At 48.8% G+C, this 19680-nt stretch overlaps 7 protein-coding genes across 7 annotated transcripts; 4 read left to right on the forward strand and 3 right to left on the reverse strand.

The window, feature by feature from the left end:
* Nucleotides 1–415: 415 nt before the first annotated feature.
* Nucleotides 416–2371, forward strand: FPRO_14500 (uncharacterized protein; the record flags this gene model as incomplete). Its single annotated transcript, XM_031219531.1, has 8 exons — nt 416–653; nt 709–895; nt 963–1071; nt 1140–1221; nt 1285–1552; nt 1617–1809; nt 1864–2098; nt 2151–2371. The coding sequence occupies 8 exons, from the start codon at nt 416–418 to the stop codon at nt 2369–2371; spliced, it is 1533 nt and encodes a 510-aa protein (XP_031085281.1).
* Nucleotides 2372–3045: 674 nt separating this feature from the next.
* FPRO_14501 (uncharacterized protein) lies at nt 3046–5241 on the reverse strand (the record flags this gene model as incomplete). The annotated part of the gene is made up of 4 exons (XM_031219532.1): nt 3046–4048; nt 4105–4754; nt 4801–4968; nt 5023–5241. 4 exons carry the CDS (start codon nt 5239–5241, stop codon nt 3046–3048), a joined length of 2040 nt encoding a protein of 679 aa, XP_031085282.1.
* Nucleotides 5242–5645: 404 nt separating this feature from the next.
* FPRO_14502 (uncharacterized protein) lies at nt 5646–6086 on the reverse strand (the record flags this gene model as incomplete). Its single annotated transcript, XM_031219533.1, has 1 exon — nt 5646–6086. One exon carries the CDS (start codon nt 6084–6086, stop codon nt 5646–5648), a length of 441 nt encoding a protein of 146 aa, XP_031085283.1.
* A 2406-nt stretch (nt 6087–8492) lies between these two features.
* FPRO_17002 (uncharacterized protein) lies at nt 8493–11399 on the forward strand (the record flags this gene model as incomplete). Its single annotated transcript, XM_031219534.1, has 3 exons — nt 8493–8728; nt 8815–9059; nt 9121–11399. The coding sequence occupies 3 exons, from the start codon at nt 8493–8495 to the stop codon at nt 11397–11399; spliced, it is 2760 nt and encodes a 919-aa protein (XP_031085284.1).
* Nucleotides 11400–12407: 1008 nt separating this feature from the next.
* FPRO_14503 (uncharacterized protein) lies at nt 12408–13352 on the reverse strand (the record flags this gene model as incomplete). The annotated part of the gene is made up of 1 exon (XM_031219535.1): nt 12408–13352. The coding sequence occupies one exon, from the start codon at nt 13350–13352 to the stop codon at nt 12408–12410; it is 945 nt and encodes a 314-aa protein (XP_031085285.1).
* Nucleotides 13353–14972: 1620 nt separating this feature from the next.
* Nucleotides 14973–16957, forward strand: FPRO_14504 (uncharacterized protein; the record flags this gene model as incomplete). The annotated part of the gene is made up of 5 exons (XM_031219537.1): nt 14973–15096; nt 15165–15570; nt 15674–15869; nt 15915–16870; nt 16918–16957. 5 exons carry the CDS (start codon nt 14973–14975, stop codon nt 16955–16957), a joined length of 1722 nt encoding a protein of 573 aa, XP_031085286.1.
* Nucleotides 16958–18185: 1228 nt separating this feature from the next.
* On the forward strand, nt 18186–19657 carry FPRO_14505 (putative dis1-suppressing protein kinase dsk1; the record flags this gene model as incomplete). Its single annotated transcript, XM_031219538.1, has 5 exons — nt 18186–18400; nt 18462–18811; nt 18865–19178; nt 19236–19404; nt 19464–19657. 5 exons carry the CDS (start codon nt 18186–18188, stop codon nt 19655–19657), a joined length of 1242 nt encoding a protein of 413 aa, XP_031085287.1.
* Between the last annotated feature and the right edge of the window lie 23 nt (nt 19658–19680).

The raw sequence follows: 19680 nt of genomic DNA on the forward strand, positions 1-19680 counted from the left end.
TCTACCTGGAGGTCGTAAATGTGGCTGAACTAAACCGCACTAACACTGGGCCTAAAAAGCCGAGACGCCGCCTTACTCACTTAACTACCTATTTTGGTACCTTGTTTGAGAGGCGGCTTCTTGAGATGCCGAAGAGGCCGTTGGTTTGGTTCCCTCTGATTTTGCATCTGCATCCTCTATGGACGGCCCCTTGCCCAAGTTGCCCTAAGGTCATGTTGAGATATCCCTTGATCACTTCCCCACGATCTGTTACCCCAGACGCGGAGAGACCCGCATCCCCAGATCTTCTGCATATATAGATGCAGTCGCTTTTCCCCAGAAAGCGACTTTCCGGCGCAGCAGCATCTCAACATAACAACCCTGACTCCAAGGCAAGAACAAACAAGCAACCGTCGTCAGGAGCATGAGAGACGAAATGGCTGCAACCGTCGTCAGGAGCATGAGAGACGAAATGGCTGCAACCATGAACAACAAATCGATCCCAGCGACGAGATACAATTTCGCACTTGTATTCTTCGTAGCTCTTGGCTCTTTCACCTATGGCTTCAACGCCTCCATCATGGGCACGGTCTTCGGCCTTGCCCCTTTCTTCTCCTACTTCGGTCTCAACCTCACCGGCCCCGGTGCAGACTATGCCAACTCAATGATCGGCGGTACGAAAGGCTCAAGCAAGGCATCAAGACATTTGCTAACAAGAGTTCATCCCAGCTACGAACGGCCTTTTCTCCGCTGGAGGTATCATCGGCTGCCTCCTGATGACGAAACTCGCCGACAAATTTGGACGAAAGAGGGCTATCCAGGGAATCTGCGCTGTTTGTGTTGTTTCTGTCATATTCCAGGCTGCTGCCGTACATATTGCTATGTTGCTTGTGGGCAGGTTCCTCAATGGTCTTGGGTAGGTTCAGAGCGTAACTACGCTATTCACATATACAGCCCAGAGCTTACGTTAATCAATCTTATAGGTCCGGCATGATGAATGTGATCGTACCTCTGTACCAGTCAGAAGTTGCTCCGCCACACATCCGTGGTCGCATGGTCGGAGCTCATGGTTTTTGTCTCGTCCTCGGCTATGTCAGTTCCCTCTAAACCCTCAGCTCCCAATCTGTTTCATCATGTCTGATTCCATCTTCACATTATAGAACTTTGCCGCCTGGACCGGACTCGGTTGTTACTTCGCGACCAATCCTCAAATGCAGTGGCGCCTCTGCCTTGCTCTTCCTGGTTAGTAAAAAGTAAGCTTTGCATTTCGAGTATCACATCACTGACGCCATGGCCCGCTCACAGCTGTTGCTCCCGGCATCCTTGGTCTTGGATCATCGTTCATTCCAGAATCTCCCAGGTGGCTCGTAACACAAGACCGTGGGACCGAGGCCCTCGATATCCTCACCAAACTCCACCATCAACCGGGCGACCTGAACAATGAAGCGGCCCAATCTGAGTGCCGCGCTATCAAGACCCAATTGACACTTGAGTCAAGTGAGCCCAAGTCATTTGTCGGCATCATGAGAAAACCTTCCTATCGCAAGCGACTCCTCATTGGCATATTTGTCCAGTAAGTAAACTGAAAGCACCATGAGCCACAGCATGCCTCGAACGTGAGCTGATTCCATCTCTAGGTGCATTGCCCAATCTACTGGAGTTCTTGTAATCAACAACTACCAGGTCCTTCTGTACAACGGCCTCGGTCTAACAGGTTATCTCCCACTCCTCCTCTACGGAGTGTATACAGCTTGGGCGGCTTTGCTCAACTGGGTGGGCGCTATGTTTGTTGATAAGTTTGGTAGAATTCTTATGCTTACTGTTGGGCTTGTACGTGTTACATCCTGATCCCCTTTTTGGCATGGAAATACTGATCATACCCAGGTCGGGTGTGCACTGATGGTTGCTGGCGAGGCAGCCATCGTCGCTGTTGCCGCCGAGAATAAGAACAACCACGCCATCAACGCAGCTGGTGTATTCTTCCTGTTCGTCTTTGTTACTTTCTATGCCACATGTATCGATGCCATCAGCTACATTTACTGCACCGAGATCTTCCCCACTTCCATCCGAGCCAAGGGCGTGAGCTACTCCGTCATTGGCCTGTTCATCATGACTCTGAGTAAGTGAAACTTGTTTCAGATATTGATTAACTGACTGACATATGCTGCTAGTTTATACGCAGCCCGCACCTATCGCCTTCGCTCAGGTCGGGTGGAAGTACTACCTTGTCTTTGTCATCGTGCCACTCCTAGGTGCCCCTGTTGTTTTTTTCATGTTTCCTGAGACTAAAGGTCTTTCATTGGAAGAGATTGGTACTCTCTTCGATGACGGTAATGATACTTCAACTGTTGAGGTTCGAGAGGATGTTACCGAGAAGCTGGATTGCTTCTGAGCTGTGGCAATACGAACTCAGGTCGTGTCTGTTTACGGATCGTTTCAATTGAAAAACGGCATCAGCGTCTGATTAGCTGATATGTAAACGTATCGTGTGAGGCGTGCGATGTAAGCCATCAGCTGTGGGGTCTATCAACTCAAAATAACACTCTTATCAAAGTCACTCCGGGCAGTATACCAGCTACCCAACACAATTGCCTAAGATAGGCTTGTAAAGCCTATTTGACGATGATTACATCTGACGCATAAAGAGAACTCTGAATACATTCCCCAAGGGATATGTAAACGTATCATTCTATCTTAAGCCTTCATTTCTCTAATCTCTTCCAAAGTCTTCAACATTCAGTCTCCTGTCTTTATCGATGCCTAGCTAAAGCTCCTGTCTTTGACGACAGTTATGTCTCTGATGACAGTCACAAATAATCTCTGCTGTATACACTTTTTCATAGCTATTCACTCTGAAAACCTACTCCTCTCATTGGCCGCTTCCAGGTTTCACTATACCACGTTGTAAATTACTCCAGAGCCACATCTTCGGATAATGAACCCAGTGTCCTTGTAGGTTGTTTTAGACTCTTTAAGTATCTAACGCTGCATAACGTCCATTAAACCTACACCAAAACCCAAAGTCTGATCGTTGAAATAAGCATAAAATTAAGCTCAACACAACGGTCAATGCTCGCAAAAACTATACTGGATACCAGACCAACTTTGCTCCGCGTCACGCTGATAACTAGTCCTCTCGTCCATGAGCTTCAATCGATGCTCGTTCGCCTCCTCCAACGTCATCGGCATCGTCGACTCATCAGCCTCAGTTTGGACCATTTGTACCAGCTCCTCCGGAAGGGGATTACCACTCTCGGCCGCAGCTTTCAGAGCAGGGTGCTCTCGCTCTCCCCTAGACACTAACTTCGCGACTGCGTTTGGAATGTTCTTCGCACTCTCCTCATTCAAGCCCCTAAATGCACTCTCCGACCACCAACTCTTCTGCTGAGGCGGCACGTTTCCTGTGTTGATAATCCTCGTTCTTGGATCAACAAGCCAAAGCGCTATGAACCGTCGATGCCCTGGTTTGCTCTTATCATCCAACTCTACAGGCGAAACTCTATGGTGGAAGACATTCGGGAACGCCAGCAATCTACCCTGCTTCGTCTCAATCTTTCCATAACGCTGAAGGCAATCTCCGCCTCTTAGATTGGTGCCGTAAACTTGCTCCATCCAACCAAAAGCATCCTGGCCGATATTCCAGTCCTCTTGGTAATAGTCAGTCTGCATACGGAATTGCAGATAACTGGGCTTTACGTTCTCTGAGTCGAGGTAGTAAAGGGCTGTGCCGACAATGTGCTCGTTCATTTGGCCTTCTACGTGCCACCCTCCGGCGGGAAATGTCGGTTTGTCAGGTGTGAGTTCGATGGAAGCCATTTTGACGATGACTTGGAGGTCTTTGAATCGTTCGCGTAGTGACATTCCTGGCTTGACACCATAGTCCCATGCTTTGAACTCGGGGGCCTCGGGTTGAACGGGCTCTCTGACCTCTTCCCAAGCATTCTTCTTGCGGGTGTCATAAAGGAGATCGCCATCTGCATCTCTGATGACGTCTTCATACTCAACCTCCCCTGCATCATCAGGCGTCCAGTCATCGATTCGTGGGGTCCAGTTTGCCTCGTTCTCGTCACTACGAGCGTTAGTGGTTCTTCTCCAGTCTAACTCCAGTAAATGGCTGTAACTTACTCGGGATTTTCAGGGCGCGGGAAGCGAGCCTTGGTCCGTCCAGCGGAGACGATGTCCCAGTCTCTTACAAACGACACACTGTGATCCCAGGCAGGAAGAGCTCTTTCAATGAGTTTCTCAATCGTCTCATAAATGTCACCATGTTTGGGATGCAGATTGTTGATGTAGCTCGTCAACTTGACACTTCCATCATCCATGAGCTTGACATTGGACGGGAGCCACTGGTAGGCATCAGACCAAAACAGCTTATGCGAATCGCTACCATTCACCGCCCAATTTATATGGTAGCGATTATCGTAGCCTGATGGGACGTCGGCCGGCTTTTTAGGTATGACTTCTCCTTTGCCGCTCCATTTGTCGACCGCATCTTCGACGCCAACTACCTCATCGCGAAATACGCGAGAACGTCCATACACGAGAGGATAAAGAGAAGGGTGTACTAGGTTCTGGACCACGTCATTGGTCCGAGGATGCCAATCTGGATTATCTTTCTGTTCGTCCTTGAGCTTTGCAAAAGCGTTTCGGAGACGTTCATGGAGGGTATTGTCGATGAAGGTATCTGACTTGATGACCGTTGCATTCGCATCCAAAGCTGGTATGAGACCAGTCTTTTCAAAGAACTTGGCCTTGACACGAAGCTCTTCGATACACTAAAATAATAAGCGCGGGACGGAGGATACAATTGAGCGTTCTCACATATTCGAGACAACCCCGATCTAGAATATATTTGAGTCTGTCGGGTCCATAACCAGCACCGCTTCTGGATCCGGGGTTCCTATGTTGCACAATCTCGTCGTACAAAGGATCAACCGGAAGTGCAAGGGCTTCTTGGATCCATTTCTCCGCAATGGCTTCATCAAAGACCTTTGATCTGATGAGCTTCATTCTCCATTCGATATTTCATGCATTCATTCATACCTTTACATGCCAGTCAGGCTTGTCGGTCAATTGATTCATCACAATCATCATGGCAGCCTCGCGCACAAGCAGCATATCAGATTCCGCCCCGACGGAGTTGTAGTGAATTGCAGTTGGATAGATTTCGCCTTCATGGTGGTAGTTATGATACCGAAGGTTCATGCCGAGGCCTGGATAGCAGCCGACGGTTGGAGGCTCAGGTTTCTTGTTAGAGAACATGGCGACGCGATTGAGTTGAGATATTGGAAGTTTACAGTGTAGTTGAGTTGGTGCAGACGCGCTGTACTTATTTATACGCAATACCAGCAACCGTTGGGGGTTGATATCCACATTCTTCCGTGAATGGATGAGTAGGAAGCTGCTTGTTTAGTCTCGTCAATTCACGAAACCGATCGCGAAATCACGTGCGAATGTGGGGGTATTTTAGGCAGGCCAGGCAGCCGTTCTAAGATATTAGAAGCTCCCATGCACAGCTAAGCCAGTTTGAAGGGTTCAGATAAGAAGAAAAACTTTTAACAATTAACAAGGCCAGAGCGCTGGTCTCCTAAGCTTTGTTGAAGACCAATATACCTTAATGCAGAGACTTGTATGATGTGCTACGCCCTTATTCTTCTTTGGTCTACCTATGCTCCATTTTCATTTTGTAGTTTTAAGTGAAAGCTTCTGATCAGGGCATCGCTCTCATCAAGTGCCATCACCTTGAGATCCGCCATGCTCTCAAGCTTGGCCGTGCATTCCTTAACCTGGGCGTCGGTCATCTTGAGACAAAGTTGGTCAACACGACTCTTGATGGCGTTCCATCCCGTGAGACTCGACGTGAAGTGCACGTATCTTGATAGACCGAAATCCTCGGGCTTGAGGATCTCATACGTGGACGGGTCGTTGAGGATTGCCTTGGCATGGATGCCAGCCTTGTGGGTTAATGCACAGACCCCAGTAATTGGGTTGTTGAATGGCACGTTGATCTCGACGCATTCTGCAACAAAAGCTTCGATCTTCTTGAGCTCGTTCAGCTTATGCTTGGAAAGAAGGTATTCTCTGGAGGCCGGCATCATTCTAGACATCTGTGATTTCATCGAGTCAGATCATGTCCAAGAATGCGTGAACCAATATCCCAAAGTACGTCAATATATCACTCCATGCTCAGCCGTTGCAGCGTTTTGGTTTTAAATGCTCTATCTGAATCATTTGACCAACACATGCCTCAACTGATATATGTAATAGATGCAGATGTAACTGAAGCTCCTCAAAGCTTGCAACAGACTCAGTGACACATCAATGGACCATCATCATGCCTTGTTGGTAGTTGAGGTGACGTAGAGTTGAAGACTACCCTACAGCTGACAAAAACAGCAGAATATGTGCTAGCGTGGTGAGAATTATAGCGAACTCCCCGTGCACGACCAGAAAAGCTTGTCCATGTGCCAATGTTGATCACGCTCGTACCAAGCAAATTGTCGCCATTCTGAGTGACTAAAAGGTTCGGCGCATCCGACCACGTCGTATTGTTTGAATCATGTGTCGCGTGCTCAAATACCAAGAGAAAACAATAGCTCGACTTTACGAGCTAAATCTGCCAGGTATGGAGTACACATTGACTTGGACTGTTTTTGTTTTCTCGGTCGTCGGTTATGTAACGAGAAATTAGTGATCGTCAGATACGACAAGGGACAAGGTGTTTCATGGCTTGTTCCAGCGGCATGACAGTGGAGTGGAGGTTGATCGTCTATCTCGTGTGCCGTGTACCGCCTCTTTCTCGGATCACGGAACACAAAGGAGGAAGCTATCGAAAGTCTATGAGATGGAGATGCTCGTATTGACGGAAATGACATTGGGAACATGTTATGACCTTCACGGTTAGCAATGCCGAGCCGTCGACCATCGACATCGCCTGGAGGCTGGAACCTGGTGTTGACCGAAAAAGGAGAAGAGGCCCCGCTTGTCAATGCAGCCTTTGCAGGTGAACTGCCGCCGTTGGAAAGGCTCTGATTCTTTTTTTATGACAGAAGCACGCTAGAAGGGTGAGTGCTACGGGGACCCGCTGCGAACTCTCAACCCCAACGAGTCAGCCATGGGGAGATGGGTATACGACACGACCAGTTATATTGCCAGGGCCGTAAAATGGGAGACGTTAAAGGATTCATCCATCGGTGAGCACATGATGAAACTGTAGCCTGCAGCTAGGCAGGTAGGTATGCATCGCAACGGTCGATCCCGCAACCAGATGGGTAACGGCAATAACACATAAGATGACGGATTATGAAGGGCTGAAGGATCTAGTTTATGCTTACTGTGCCAAGCATTCCAAGTTTTTAATCCTGTAACCGCGGTAGACAGGATGTAATCCAATGCAATCCATCAAAAAGACGATCCCAATCGAAGATCGAAACAGTCCGAGAGGCGCATTGCCAAATAAAATAAATCACCCCCGCTCAAAGGAACACCCCAAATCAAGGCAATGAATGGCGGTAGACGAGTGCTGCAGAGTGGTGGCGGTGCATGCAGATTGATTACGTCGGGCGGTTTCGCGGTGTAAAATACTCTTCAGCCCAGTAACTCTAAAGGATTTGGGATTCGTGCCACGCAGTAATTACCACAAACAGCCTGTCTACCCCACCGCGGAAGAGCATTGTTACGGCCCCGGCGGCCCTTGACATGCACGCCATGGATGCTTGGGGGTTGTCGAGTGGCGTAGCATGGAAACACAACAATACCTCAAGCCCATCAGCGGCGACTGCATGCTGATGTAGCTCGACCAAAAGAGATGCGCCATAATTGTGTGATTTCAGCCGGTCAATTTGTTCCGCCAACTGCACAACACTGGCGGTGCACACCAAGCTTTGACGAGCAGTCCTAGGCAGTACAGTATTAGCCACGTTGCGACCCTGGGCTGGAAGGGCTTCCCTAGAAAAACCATTGGCGGGGCTGTACCCTGCTAAAACGAGCCCCTAATAATCTGGCCGCCGAGGAGCTAATGAGCTACTTTTGGAGTGCCACTGACCCCTGAACACGCGACCCCTTTCTTATTTGGCCTCGAGCTCTTTGCTCTGCATGTTTTTTTCTGATGGTGTCTACCCCACATTCTCCCGCTCATTGGAAAGGAAGGTGCAAAATCGCCCAAGTCCAGACCAGCTCGTTCCATTGCGACACACGACACACCTCGGCCCTGTCAGTCATTAACTGTACGGTGCTAACGTTAGACTCTTTAGCTTGGGGGGAGACAGACGAGACTTCTTGGCTCTGTTTTATTTCCATCATTTTCTTCATTTTTTCCCCGATCCCTTCCCTTCCCTCCCTTCCCTTTTTCTTCTCTCTTTTCCGCCCCCATTACAAACCTCTAATCAACATCGTTGTCGTTTTTCGTTTACGTGCGCGCCGCCGCCCGCCCTCCCTCCTTTCAACAATCAGCGAAGCGGCCACTGCGTCTGAGTCTCTTCTCAACGACAGACCGCGCAAGGACGCTAGGCAAGATGTGTTTCCTCTTCTCGGTATCCTATGTTTTCGGCGTCTTCTTCGTCTCGGTAATCGCCAGCAAACTGCTACATCTGTGGACACATTTCTTCACGGTGCCCGCCTCGGCTTTTATCCTATACCTACCGACGTTCTTCCTCTTCGACTTGTTAGCGATATGCATAGCGAGGCTGTTTTTGAGTCAGTCCAAGACACCGTGGGCTTGGATTGGCTGTCTGTTCGGTACTATAGCTACGTATGTCTTGTCATTTCTCGGCGATCGATTGCGATGGCCCCCAATTTGAGATGAATATGCAAACTGACGTTTTCGCGACTTGGCAGACTTATCTCGATCGGCGGCTCGGCGTCGCAGCTTGGTTTCTTCGTTAAGACCGGTGGAGAGCTCGATTGGCGCGATGCGACAGCTTACGCTACAAGCAAGGAGGGTCTCAAGGTGCTTTTCAGCGGCAGCGAAGCCGTGATAGCATGCGGAATTGGGCTGCTCATTATCGCCATTCCCATCCATGGATTCTTCTACCGCGCATTTGGGGCTTTCGTTGGCGCAATTGGCGACAACATCCTCTCAGGTTCGTGTCTGCGATGTCGGCTTTGCTGGTCCGCCCACTAATGTTTTGCTTCACCCGCTAGTTTACTCCTACTTCCGAAGCTTTCGCGTGCGAATTCCTGGTATCCAGCGCGGTAGATACTCAGCTCTCAAGAATGCCGATACCGATCTCGAATCGACCGATACGTACTCGATGGATGAGGATTTCCGATCCAGCGCCGAAAACCCTCCGCGTGCGGGCGGAGAGAAGCTTGCCACCGTTCGAGGCAAGATTGCTCGATTCTTTGCGCGAATCCCATTCTTCTCGTGGCTGTGGAAAATTGCTCTCGCTCTTTTCCTCATGCTCACGCTGATTTTTAGACCTGCCAAGCCGTACGATTTGTTGTCAATCACGCTCCCTGTTTCGATGCTCGATGTTTTCGCTCCTGAGCCCGATTTCTGTCAAGCGCAACGAAGCTTGATCCAGAACGCCTTCCCGTTCCCCGACTTGATTAACAATTCGACATGGAAACAACCTGAGGGCGATTACTTCAGAGGCTGGGCGCCTTTGGTCAATAAGGATATGAGCCCTCTTGGTGAGGCGTACCGAAATCACTCTGTCGATTGGTTGCCCGAGAAGGGAGACCTGCCCCGTGGCTTTTTCCGATTCGATCCCAAGCGCTTCAAGAACGGTTACCACGGTTCACTTAGCAAGGGCAGCACTATCATTTCCGAACACAAGTGTCCCCAGGTCTCACTGCAAGAGAAGGATCCCTACTACAACCCCGTCCAGGACCCTCTGAAGATCACCAACCTCGATACCGATATTCTGCCTACACTGAAGGAGGCGCTTGGCAATGGTGACGTCAAAATTAAGCATGTTGTGTTTATTCTCATGGAGAGTCTGCGTGCAGACTTCTGGCCTCTGCAGCAAGGCTCCCATACTCACAGCCTGATCATGGATCTCAACAAGAGCGACAAGGAGAAGGAAGCGGCCAACGAGCGATTGTCCTGGATGATGCCTCACATTGAGAAGATCACTGGCCTGAAGCAAGGATTCACCGACAAGAACGGCAAGCCGTATGCGAAGCCCAACTACACATGGCACGATCAAGCGGAGGAGGGTTTCGGTGGCATCAATGTCGCGACCGCCTACACTGCCGCCACAATGTCAACCAAAAGCTACTGCGCCAATCACTGCGGTGCTTATCCTATGCCTGTCGAGAAATTCGCCGAAGCCGACACCGACAGCTACCAGCCTTGCCTTCCTCAGATTCTCAGCATGCTTAACAAGGTCAAGACCAACACATCCTCTGACGATGCCGATTTCCGCGATTTGCAGTGGAAGACTGCTCTCTTCGAGGCTGAGATTGAAGAGTACGATCGTCAAGAGAAATTCGACGCCAAGCTTGGCTTCGAGCACATCATCACCAAGAAGCAGCTCGAGCACCACTGGCGCTTCAACGAGTCGGACGTCTTGGGCAAGAAGATCAACTACTTCGCCTACCCCGAGCCCATCCTTATGCCCCATCTCCAAGACTTCATCACCAACACGACCGCCAACAACCAGCGCATGTGGTTGACTCACTTCACCAGCACTACTCACCACGCTTGGGGTCTTCCGGAGGGCACTCCTTACTACGATTACGTTTCTCACACCGGCATGAACAAGGTGCACGACAACTTCAACAGGTACTTGAACACCCTTCGCTGGCACGATGGTTGGATGGCCAGCTTGATGAACCTCCTCGACGACCAAGGCATCGCCAACGAGACCCTTGTCGTCTTCGCTGGTGATCACGGTCACTCTTTCAAGGACGACGGCGCTGGCAAGGAGGGCACATACGAGAACCAGTTCATCTCCAACTACCGAGTCGGCCTGACCTTCAGACACCCCCACCTCCCCCGAGTCCAATACGACGCCAACACCACCACCATCTCTATCCTCCCAACCATCCTCGACCTCCTCATCAACAGCGGTTCCCTCAACGAGAAGGACACCCATATCGCCTCCGATCTCGTCCAAGACTATGAAGGTCAATCCCTCATCCGACCCTACAAGAAGACCGACGGCGACCGACGAGCCTGGACTTTCTCCGTCGTCAACTCGGGCGCTGGCATGCTCGGCGTCACCTCCGCCGACGTCCCCTGGCGTCTGGTCATCCCCCTCAACAAGGTCATCGAATACCGAGTCACCGATGCCGTCAACGATCCCATGGAGCTCAAACCCGTAGCTGCGTGGTCACCCGAAGAGCTCGAAACAGAAGTCCGTTCTGCCTTTGGCGACGAAGCCGCGCAGTGGGCCAACGAAGCCATACCCATAGCCCAATGGTGGGCCCTAGAGCGTCAACGTCTCTGGCGCTACCACTCTCTGTCCGCATAGACATGTCATTTTTTATATCTGCATCAAACCGGCGTTTTTGGGAAACAAACCTTTTGCTTAAACTGTGTGTACCTTCAACACACATTGCATCATCAAGCATCACGACAGAACAACCCCCAGTTCCTTTATCCCCGGATGGATGAAGACGTGGGTCTCACTCTCGAATCTTGGAACAGCGACAATAATAATCTCTTTTTCTTTTTTCGATGTACTTTTCTCTTTGTAAAAAGGGCGACGATACGATGCGTGATAGAAAGGGGAACGAGCCGGATAAAACATCCATGTCATCATTTTTTTTCTTTTATCGTTTTTCTGGCTTGAATAACCAGGCTTGAACTTTACCTACTCGGAGTTTTCGGCGGAAGGGGAATGGGGACTGTGTTCACGGTCGCTATGGCATGGTTCTTTCTGGGGTATTGCTTCTTGGATCATTTGTGTATAGCGTCTAGAGGTTTCTTTTTGAACAAATGCATACTTGACTACCGTTTACTTTCATGTTCGTGATGTTATTCTTTGGTGGTGATGGTCGCGTGATGTTCAAGAGGTAAAGTTTACTGAGTACAGGCCCGTATTTTCGCAAGTTACTCTTTACTGGGGTGGGGATGTGACAGGTACACCATGTCGCGCTATGAAACCAGGCGGTGAGGCGGTCTGAAGGATTGATGTTTCGTCGCACTACGTGTTGTAGATCCTTTGTAGTCAAATTCTGTGATACGGATTATTGACACCTTGGGGCTTGAGCGGGTTTCACTGGGAGCACGGGCTGAGACTGCATTGACCACTTGAGGCTGACAACGTTGTAGCAGATTGCTGACAGGAAGGGCTTGGCGTTAGATCTTTTGACTGAGGCTTGATTGGTTGCGTTGTGGTGGTGATATCAGATAAGGTTGTGAGATTAGCTTGGTTGCACGCTAAGTTATGGTGTTGACGAACAAGGGTTAAACTATCCATTCAATGTCTGAGGTTTGGAATGATATTTATAGCCACTTGTTCAACCTGTATCTGAGTCTAGTTCGCTAAAAGTTCCTCTCGATGCTTATCAACCCATGCCTTGAATGTAGTAGGTTGTCTACCCGTATACTTTCTAAAATTCATCGACGCCTCTCTATACGTCTCCGGCTCATACAAACTCTCTTGATCACGCGCAAGATTTGCCAATCTCTCAACAGCAGACTTTATCAACGGCTCCGAAAAACCTCTCGATCTGAGCTTCTCTCTGTGTTCATCGCTGTTGATCTCTTTGATGCTGATATCCATCCCCAGACCTTCGCCGACAACTTTCCATGCTACGCGCTGAGAGAGCAACTCTGGTCCGCATTGTGATATGACTAATTCTCCAGAGGGAGGAGTTGCTGTTACTTGTGTACCTGCGAGAACGCCGACGTCTTCGGGGGCGAGATAATCGAACGGTGCGTCGGGATGAGCCAACTCGAGCTGTCCTGATTTGACCTCATCCCAATCTTCCAGCATCTGGATATTGCTTGAGAAATACGCAGGACGTATGATAGTGTGGGCAAGGCCACTTTCAGCAAGTGCAAGTTCAGCCTTGCCATGAACAACAGCTAGGATCTCATCTGCCTCAGAAGAAGGTTTGGCACCTCCATTCTCCGTAACACAAAACGAAGAAAGCAGAACAACATGCGTGATACCAGCCCTTCTCATAGCATTGTATGTTTCTAAAAGGCCGTCTTCTGCTTCGAAGAGTATGTATGAAAATGCTACAGTTGCTCCAGATTCAGAAACGGCGCGCTCGATGGACTTGGGGTCTGAGAGATCGGCTTGGACGCGAGTGAAGCCTAGTTTCTTCTCAAGTTCTGGTGTGAAGCCCGGGATGGGCTTTTTGGTATTTCGCATGGCGAGTGTGACTTGTGCACCGCGGGATTGGGCTTCTAGGGCTGCAGCACGACCGACTGCGCCTGTTGCGCCGAAGATGATGGCTTTGACTGAAGACATGGTGATATATATCTGGTTGCTCGAATCTGAAATAAGTTGGAATTGCCCTCAGGATATAAAAAAAGATGTGATTTAGCTTATTATATACTCAACTCTCTCTCCTTTGACTTTACTGTCCCTCGGAACCGGCCTTTTCATTACAAATATCGGTATTCTACATTGTCCGATATTGAGGTTAGTCGATGCGTCGGGATTTGCCAGAGCGTGCAAGTCGCCACAGACGTCACCCAATCGACGATTCAAGATATATTCTTTGGGATGGCAGCGAGACGTCGGACAACGAAAACTGTCCGAGTGGATGCGTTGTTTGCTTGGCTTTTGTGGAGTCGTCTACGTAATCGACTTGTGATTTCTCCTCATCTAACTTTAGTAGAGGGAACTGTCGTGAAGTGGCGTTAGGGACCATATCAGTAATATCATAAAAGAGAGTTTTGGACGAGTTTGCTCTTGAGATTAGGGTTTGTCATTGGCAGAAAGTGAGTTTGCAAGGACAAGGCCGCGTTACTGCATTCATCAGCCAATGAACGAATATTCGGATGACATCCTATGGTAGCTTGAAAATATATACTTATAGTATATGAACCTATTTGCTTTATTTCAACGTTGTCAGCTCTCTCTGCATCTTCAGCGACGAAACGAGCTTGAGCGCAACTCCGATTGAGGATGGTGCATATCGAATTCTGATGCGCCAATGCACCACGAGGGCATCGTCACAATCAATGTCGGGTGCAAACACTATCTTGACCAGATGTGGACAGATCAACAAATTCGCAGATCAATGATATTGGATTCTCAGCCATGTTCCATCTCCATGCGAGATAAGATAACAGTGCGTTTGGCACTTGAAACATGAACCAACAGAAGCAAAGTAAGCGTTGAGGCTGCGTCACAAGAGCCTTGGCAAATGCTTATTTCCAGCGGCTCAACCACTATCGATTTGTCTCCGACGCCTGTTGATCTTCAGTGTCCTCAAGATCAGCATTGCTCTCCTGCTACAACTCACGCTTCACCTTGATACCGACAAAGCGTCAGGCCCCCTCGGTTTTAAACAGATTTTAATTACGATTTACCTCGTCAATGCTCAACCTTAGCTTCCCTGGACCCTCCATGCGGGGCGCCGTCATCTCCCGCGAGAGTTTGACCAGGGGGCGTTTTCTCTCCCCTCTTCCTGGGCTAGAAGCTCGATAGAACGATCTCTAAAGTAAAAAGCAAGATATTCTGCAGAAGTCACAGGCTAAATCAGTAGACGAATGGAATAAATGGCGCAGAGGCGGTGCTTTGTGACCTGCACTGCAATGCAATGCAGACAGCCCGATCAATTCAATCTTGCTCGTGACGCTAAAAAATCGCTCGCTACTCCGTACCCTTATCCTTATCCACTGGGGGTCCCCCGTCCCCAATGTTATCAATTGAAAACAAGGGAGGAGGAATTTTGGGATTATCGTCGCAAGTACCCAGCCTAAGAAATAAGGGGTAAATTGACAACAGTGCTTATTAGCGGCGTCTTTAGCGATCAAATTATCGCGAGGCCTCCTTTTAAATTATGAGACCCCCCTTTCTTCACCAAATTCTTGATTCCATCTCTCTTTTCTACACAGAACTCACCTTTTTTTACCCTCAATGAGTCCCTCCCTCGCTACGGAGACCACCAGATACAATGACTGCTCACCGTCAAGTGCGAGCGAAGATGAAGATGACGCGCCCGACCCGCTGAATCACCATGGCATCGACTTCAGTATACGAGGTGCGCGCATAGCCCCCTTTTTTAAACGAGATGTCGGAAATGACGGGAGAACTGATTGTGAGAAAAAGATACCATGAAGCGAGCGCTTCGTGCCTCATCGCGTTTAGGAGATGGCGTTCGATACCAACAGCTTGGAATTTCGAATTCAAATGATTTGGAGACGCAGTCACCGCCTCTTGACCGTACGCAGTTCGACTTTAGCAGCCACCATGAGGGAGTCTCGTTTTTCGGCCAGATCCGATCAACGGTCGTTGCATCGAGACTGAACTGGTTGCTTGTTTTTGTACCGATTGGATTGGCGGCGCATTCGTTCCAGATTAATCCTCTCGCGATTTTCATGACGAATGCGATTGCTATCGTGCCGCTGTCTGTCATGTTGACAGAGGCGACGGAGCGTATTGCTGCTGATGCGGGAGATACGATCGGTGCGCTGTTGAACATTACGCTTGGAAATCTTGTTGAATTGATTATCTTGTGAGTTTTGCAGTGAGACTTTGAGAGAGATTTAGCTAACTGATGCAGGGTGTGAGTTGAGATGAGATTGAGTTTTAGTGAGGCTGAGAACTGACTTTGATAGCGTTGCACTGGTGAATAATCACATTCGCATCGTTCAAGCTTCGATTTTAGGTAGTGTTCTCGTGAACCTTCTTCTTATCTTGGGCTCTGCGCTTTTTGCGAGCAGTATGTCCAATATCGACCCTCACAGCAGCATGGAGGAGTCTGAGCTCCTGGCCGCTCTCCTCTTCGTCTCAGTCTTTGTCATTCTCATTCCCGTAAGTTCACTTATCCTAACTCATACAAACTACTGACTTGAACAGACTGCATTTGACTACACTTTCCATATGAAAGGAAAGAAGAGCGAAGCTGCGTTGAGCATGAGCCGTGCTTCATCGCTAGTAGTCCTCGTCATCTACATCGTGTATTTCGCGTATGAGATGAGACCCAAGCATGTCGAAGCCCCAGCAATTCCATTACAACCACTACACACAGAGCATCACCAACACCGACGAAATCAAGGCTCAACGTCTCATAGTGCGAGGCTCATTCGGTTTGCAGACCAGGAAGTTCCGACTCGTGCGAGAAGCACAACGCTTGATACGATGAGCGTAGCGGAAGCTGAAGAGGAGCGCGGGAAGAGAGAAGCGACTCGTGCTAATTTATCGCATCGATCGAGGGGGAACTCACGATCTCACTCGCGTTCTGGCTCGAGGACTGAGTTTCATGGTTCGGAGATGCGGGACCTTTCGGTTGGGAGTGCACAGTCGAGAACAACTATTATGGAACGACCGGAAGTACCGGGTCACCCATCACACCCTTCAAGCACGAGCGGCACTGTAGCTGCTGTTACAGTTCTGTTTGTCTCATCGGCGCTCATGTCGATGAATGCCGAATTTCTCGTCAAGACGATTGACGATGTCACTCATGAAGGTGGTCTATCAGAAGCTCTGATCGGCCTGATCATTCTTCCCGTGGTCGGAAACATCGCGGAGTACGTGACTGTCGTCACAGTCGCCATGAGAAACAAGCTCGAGCTCGCTATTTCTGTTGCTGTCGGATCAGCGATTCAGATTGCACTTTGCGTCGCACCATTAACGGTCCTGATAGCTTGGATGCTTGGTCGGGATCTTGAAATGGCGTTCAACGTCTTTGAAACCACGACATTAGTTGGATCGGGTTTATTGATCAACCTACTGATTCTGAGTCGTGCGGGCACTGCCATCAGAGCTATCGGGCTGAAAGGCGCTCTGATGTTTGCCTGCTATGTCATTATTGCGTAAGTTGCCTTTGGCCCTTGGAGATGAATCTGCTAACACATTGTAGCCTTGGTGCGTACTATGAGCCGCACGGCAAGACAAAATGAAGTGAATGGGGAGAAATCAAAATATGATTATGATAATATCAAGACTTAAATTCATCAGAATATAATTTCCATTCAATATTTAATTATATCTGCTTAAACATATTCAATGTGACAAAACTTCATTCCCTGGGTTCCGCTTGCAGATGACATATCCAGATTGCCATGCAAATACCATACCGATGTTGCAAAGAGATCTTATGCCTTCGCCATACTGTTGTACTGTTGAGACCTCAGGCCTCGCCACGGAGGGCGACCTAGCTTTGTAAATATCATACCACTCAGAAATCTTGCCAGAGATTGATTATATTTGTCCTTCGAAAATTTCACGCTCCCGTCGTCGTACAGGTGAAACGAAGTCAGCACTTTGGAACCCCTGCAAACCTGCCCAGACACATGAGGCTTGGGATCTTTCCTCGAGGTATATGGTTGACCACTGGGATGAAGAATTAGTGACTTTATAGCCTGGCACTGCTTTTGACTTCTTACCTGATAACTACGCTGGTCGCCTTCCATAGTTTGGGATTGCAAAAGAGAAAATAGCATATTTTAGAATCATAGAAGCGTATAGGCTTACAGCCTCGCCACATGATATCTAGAATCATGATTAGGAGAGGAGCAAAGAATTGGTTTGAAATGATAGAATGGTTACACTGTTAAGCTTGCCTTTGATGTGTATTTATGCTTTAGACATGTCATTGGGACAATGGAGAGTATGTTTGTATATTGTTCTTTCATTTGCCAATAAATCATCTGGGAGAAGACAAAGAAAAAGGACCAAAACACTCAAGCCAAGTTTGCCTATCCTCCAACAGAGCTTTGGCAGTTCATCGACCCAAAGGGGCCAACATCTCTTCTGTTGTAAGAATCTCATGTCACTTCAGCCAAAGCCCTGGTCGTCTGATCCCAAGTCTTATGCAACCTCTGTTGGTAACTGATCTCTCTTCATTCATTCAAGCGGAATGAAGATATGCTGACCCCTTTCATCTGTGCAGTCTTGGCTGCGACTTCTGAGGCGTTAGCCAACAATGGACTTGGTACAGGAACGAAGTCGCCCCACTTTTGCTTATCGACGCCACTTTCGTTCAATCTCGCGCTCTCGTCATCATCAAAGACAGTGCCTCAAAGATCTTGACGCATCAAATGGCGCCTCCAAAGGGCAATGCAAGGATCTGTTTAGATTAGCATTCCAATAAAGATTCGTGAGGAAATGACCAGGTCCAGGCCCTTCATGGCGCTGTACCACCAACCTTGGCCGCCGTGTGCCATACCTGCAGCACCCCTTGATCTTACATGTCCTATCGAGGAGGAAAAGACACGCAATTACAGCCCAGAGCGTTTCTATCCTATCAGTTTGGGTCAGCTTCTAAATGGAAGATATCAGGTGGCAACCAAGCTGGGGTACGGCGCTAATTCGACTGTCTGGCTTGCTCGAGATCTAAACCGGTAGGTTTGTTATTCAAAGTTCATAAGATCTGAGATGTGAGACAGAGACTGACCCCGCTAGATGGAAGTGGTCTGCAGAGAAGTACGTTGCTATCAAAGTCAAGGCAACCAAGAGCTCAAAAACACGAGCCTCTGCAGAAGATGAAATCAACATCCTCCAGCATATCAACCGAACAAATCCTAAGCACAATGGGTGGCACTTCATTCGAAAACTTACCGACACTTTTAACCTCGAGAGTCCATATGGTAGCCACCCTTGCCTCGTGTTAGAGCCTCTACGTGAGCCGCTTTGGCTATATTGCTCCAGATACATCGGTGGCGTTATCCCTCCAGGCATCTTGAAGATTCTGCTTCAGATGATACTTCTGGCGCTTGATTACCTCCACACCGAATGCTACGTTATCCACGCTGGTAAGTGGTTGAACAGACACTGAGGTATAGGATACTCATAAAGCTTATTGCAGATCTCAAACCCGACAACATCATGATACGGATTGAGGACCCCAAGATGTTTGAAGAGGACGCAATCGAAGAATACAACAATCCCCTACCCGAGAAACAATTAGACGACCGCATCATTTACCTGTCTCGAAACAACTTCGGGCCGCTTAGTCGACCAACGGGTATCATACAGCTCGTCGACTTTGACCTTGCTGTTCGCTCAACACCAGGAAAGTTGCACTATGGTGCGATTCAAGGAGAGAAATACCGAGCACCAGAAGTGATCCTCAACTCTGGGTACAGCTACTCTGCGGATATTTGGAGCCTTGGAGTACTGGTATTTATCCCTCCCTTGTTAAGCGGGAGGAGCCGTGTCTGACCATGCGTTTGATAGCTTTGGGACCTGCTTGAAAAGAAAAGCCTCTTTCACCCTGTGTCTTTCGGGGACGGGACGGGATACGTCGACTTAACCCATTTGGGGCAGATCACCGCCCTGCTAGGCCCCGCCCCTCAAAATCTTTTGACGAAAGGGAGACGGTCAGCCTCATTTTATCACGAGAGCGGTATGTATTTGTACATACCAGATGGCTTGCTAAGATAATGCTTATTGATGCATGACTAGGAGAGTTGAAAGACCCGGGCCGTGTACCCAGCAATTTCAGCCTTGAGAGCACGCTTACATGTATGGCTGGCGAGGAAAAGAGGCGATTCATCCACTTCGTCAAGAGAATGACAACCTGGCGCCCCGAAGATCGAAGCACAGCCAAAGAGCTTCTAGCCGACCCATGGCTCTACAAAGACTTTCCTCAAGATTAAAAAACACAGTCAAAGCAATAGAA

Source organism: Fusarium proliferatum (genome assembly GCF_900067095.1).
Source record: "Fusarium proliferatum ET1 genome assembly, contig: FPRO_scaffold008, whole genome shotgun sequence".
Classification (NCBI taxonomy): domain Eukaryota; kingdom Fungi; phylum Ascomycota; class Sordariomycetes; order Hypocreales; family Nectriaceae; genus Fusarium; species Fusarium proliferatum.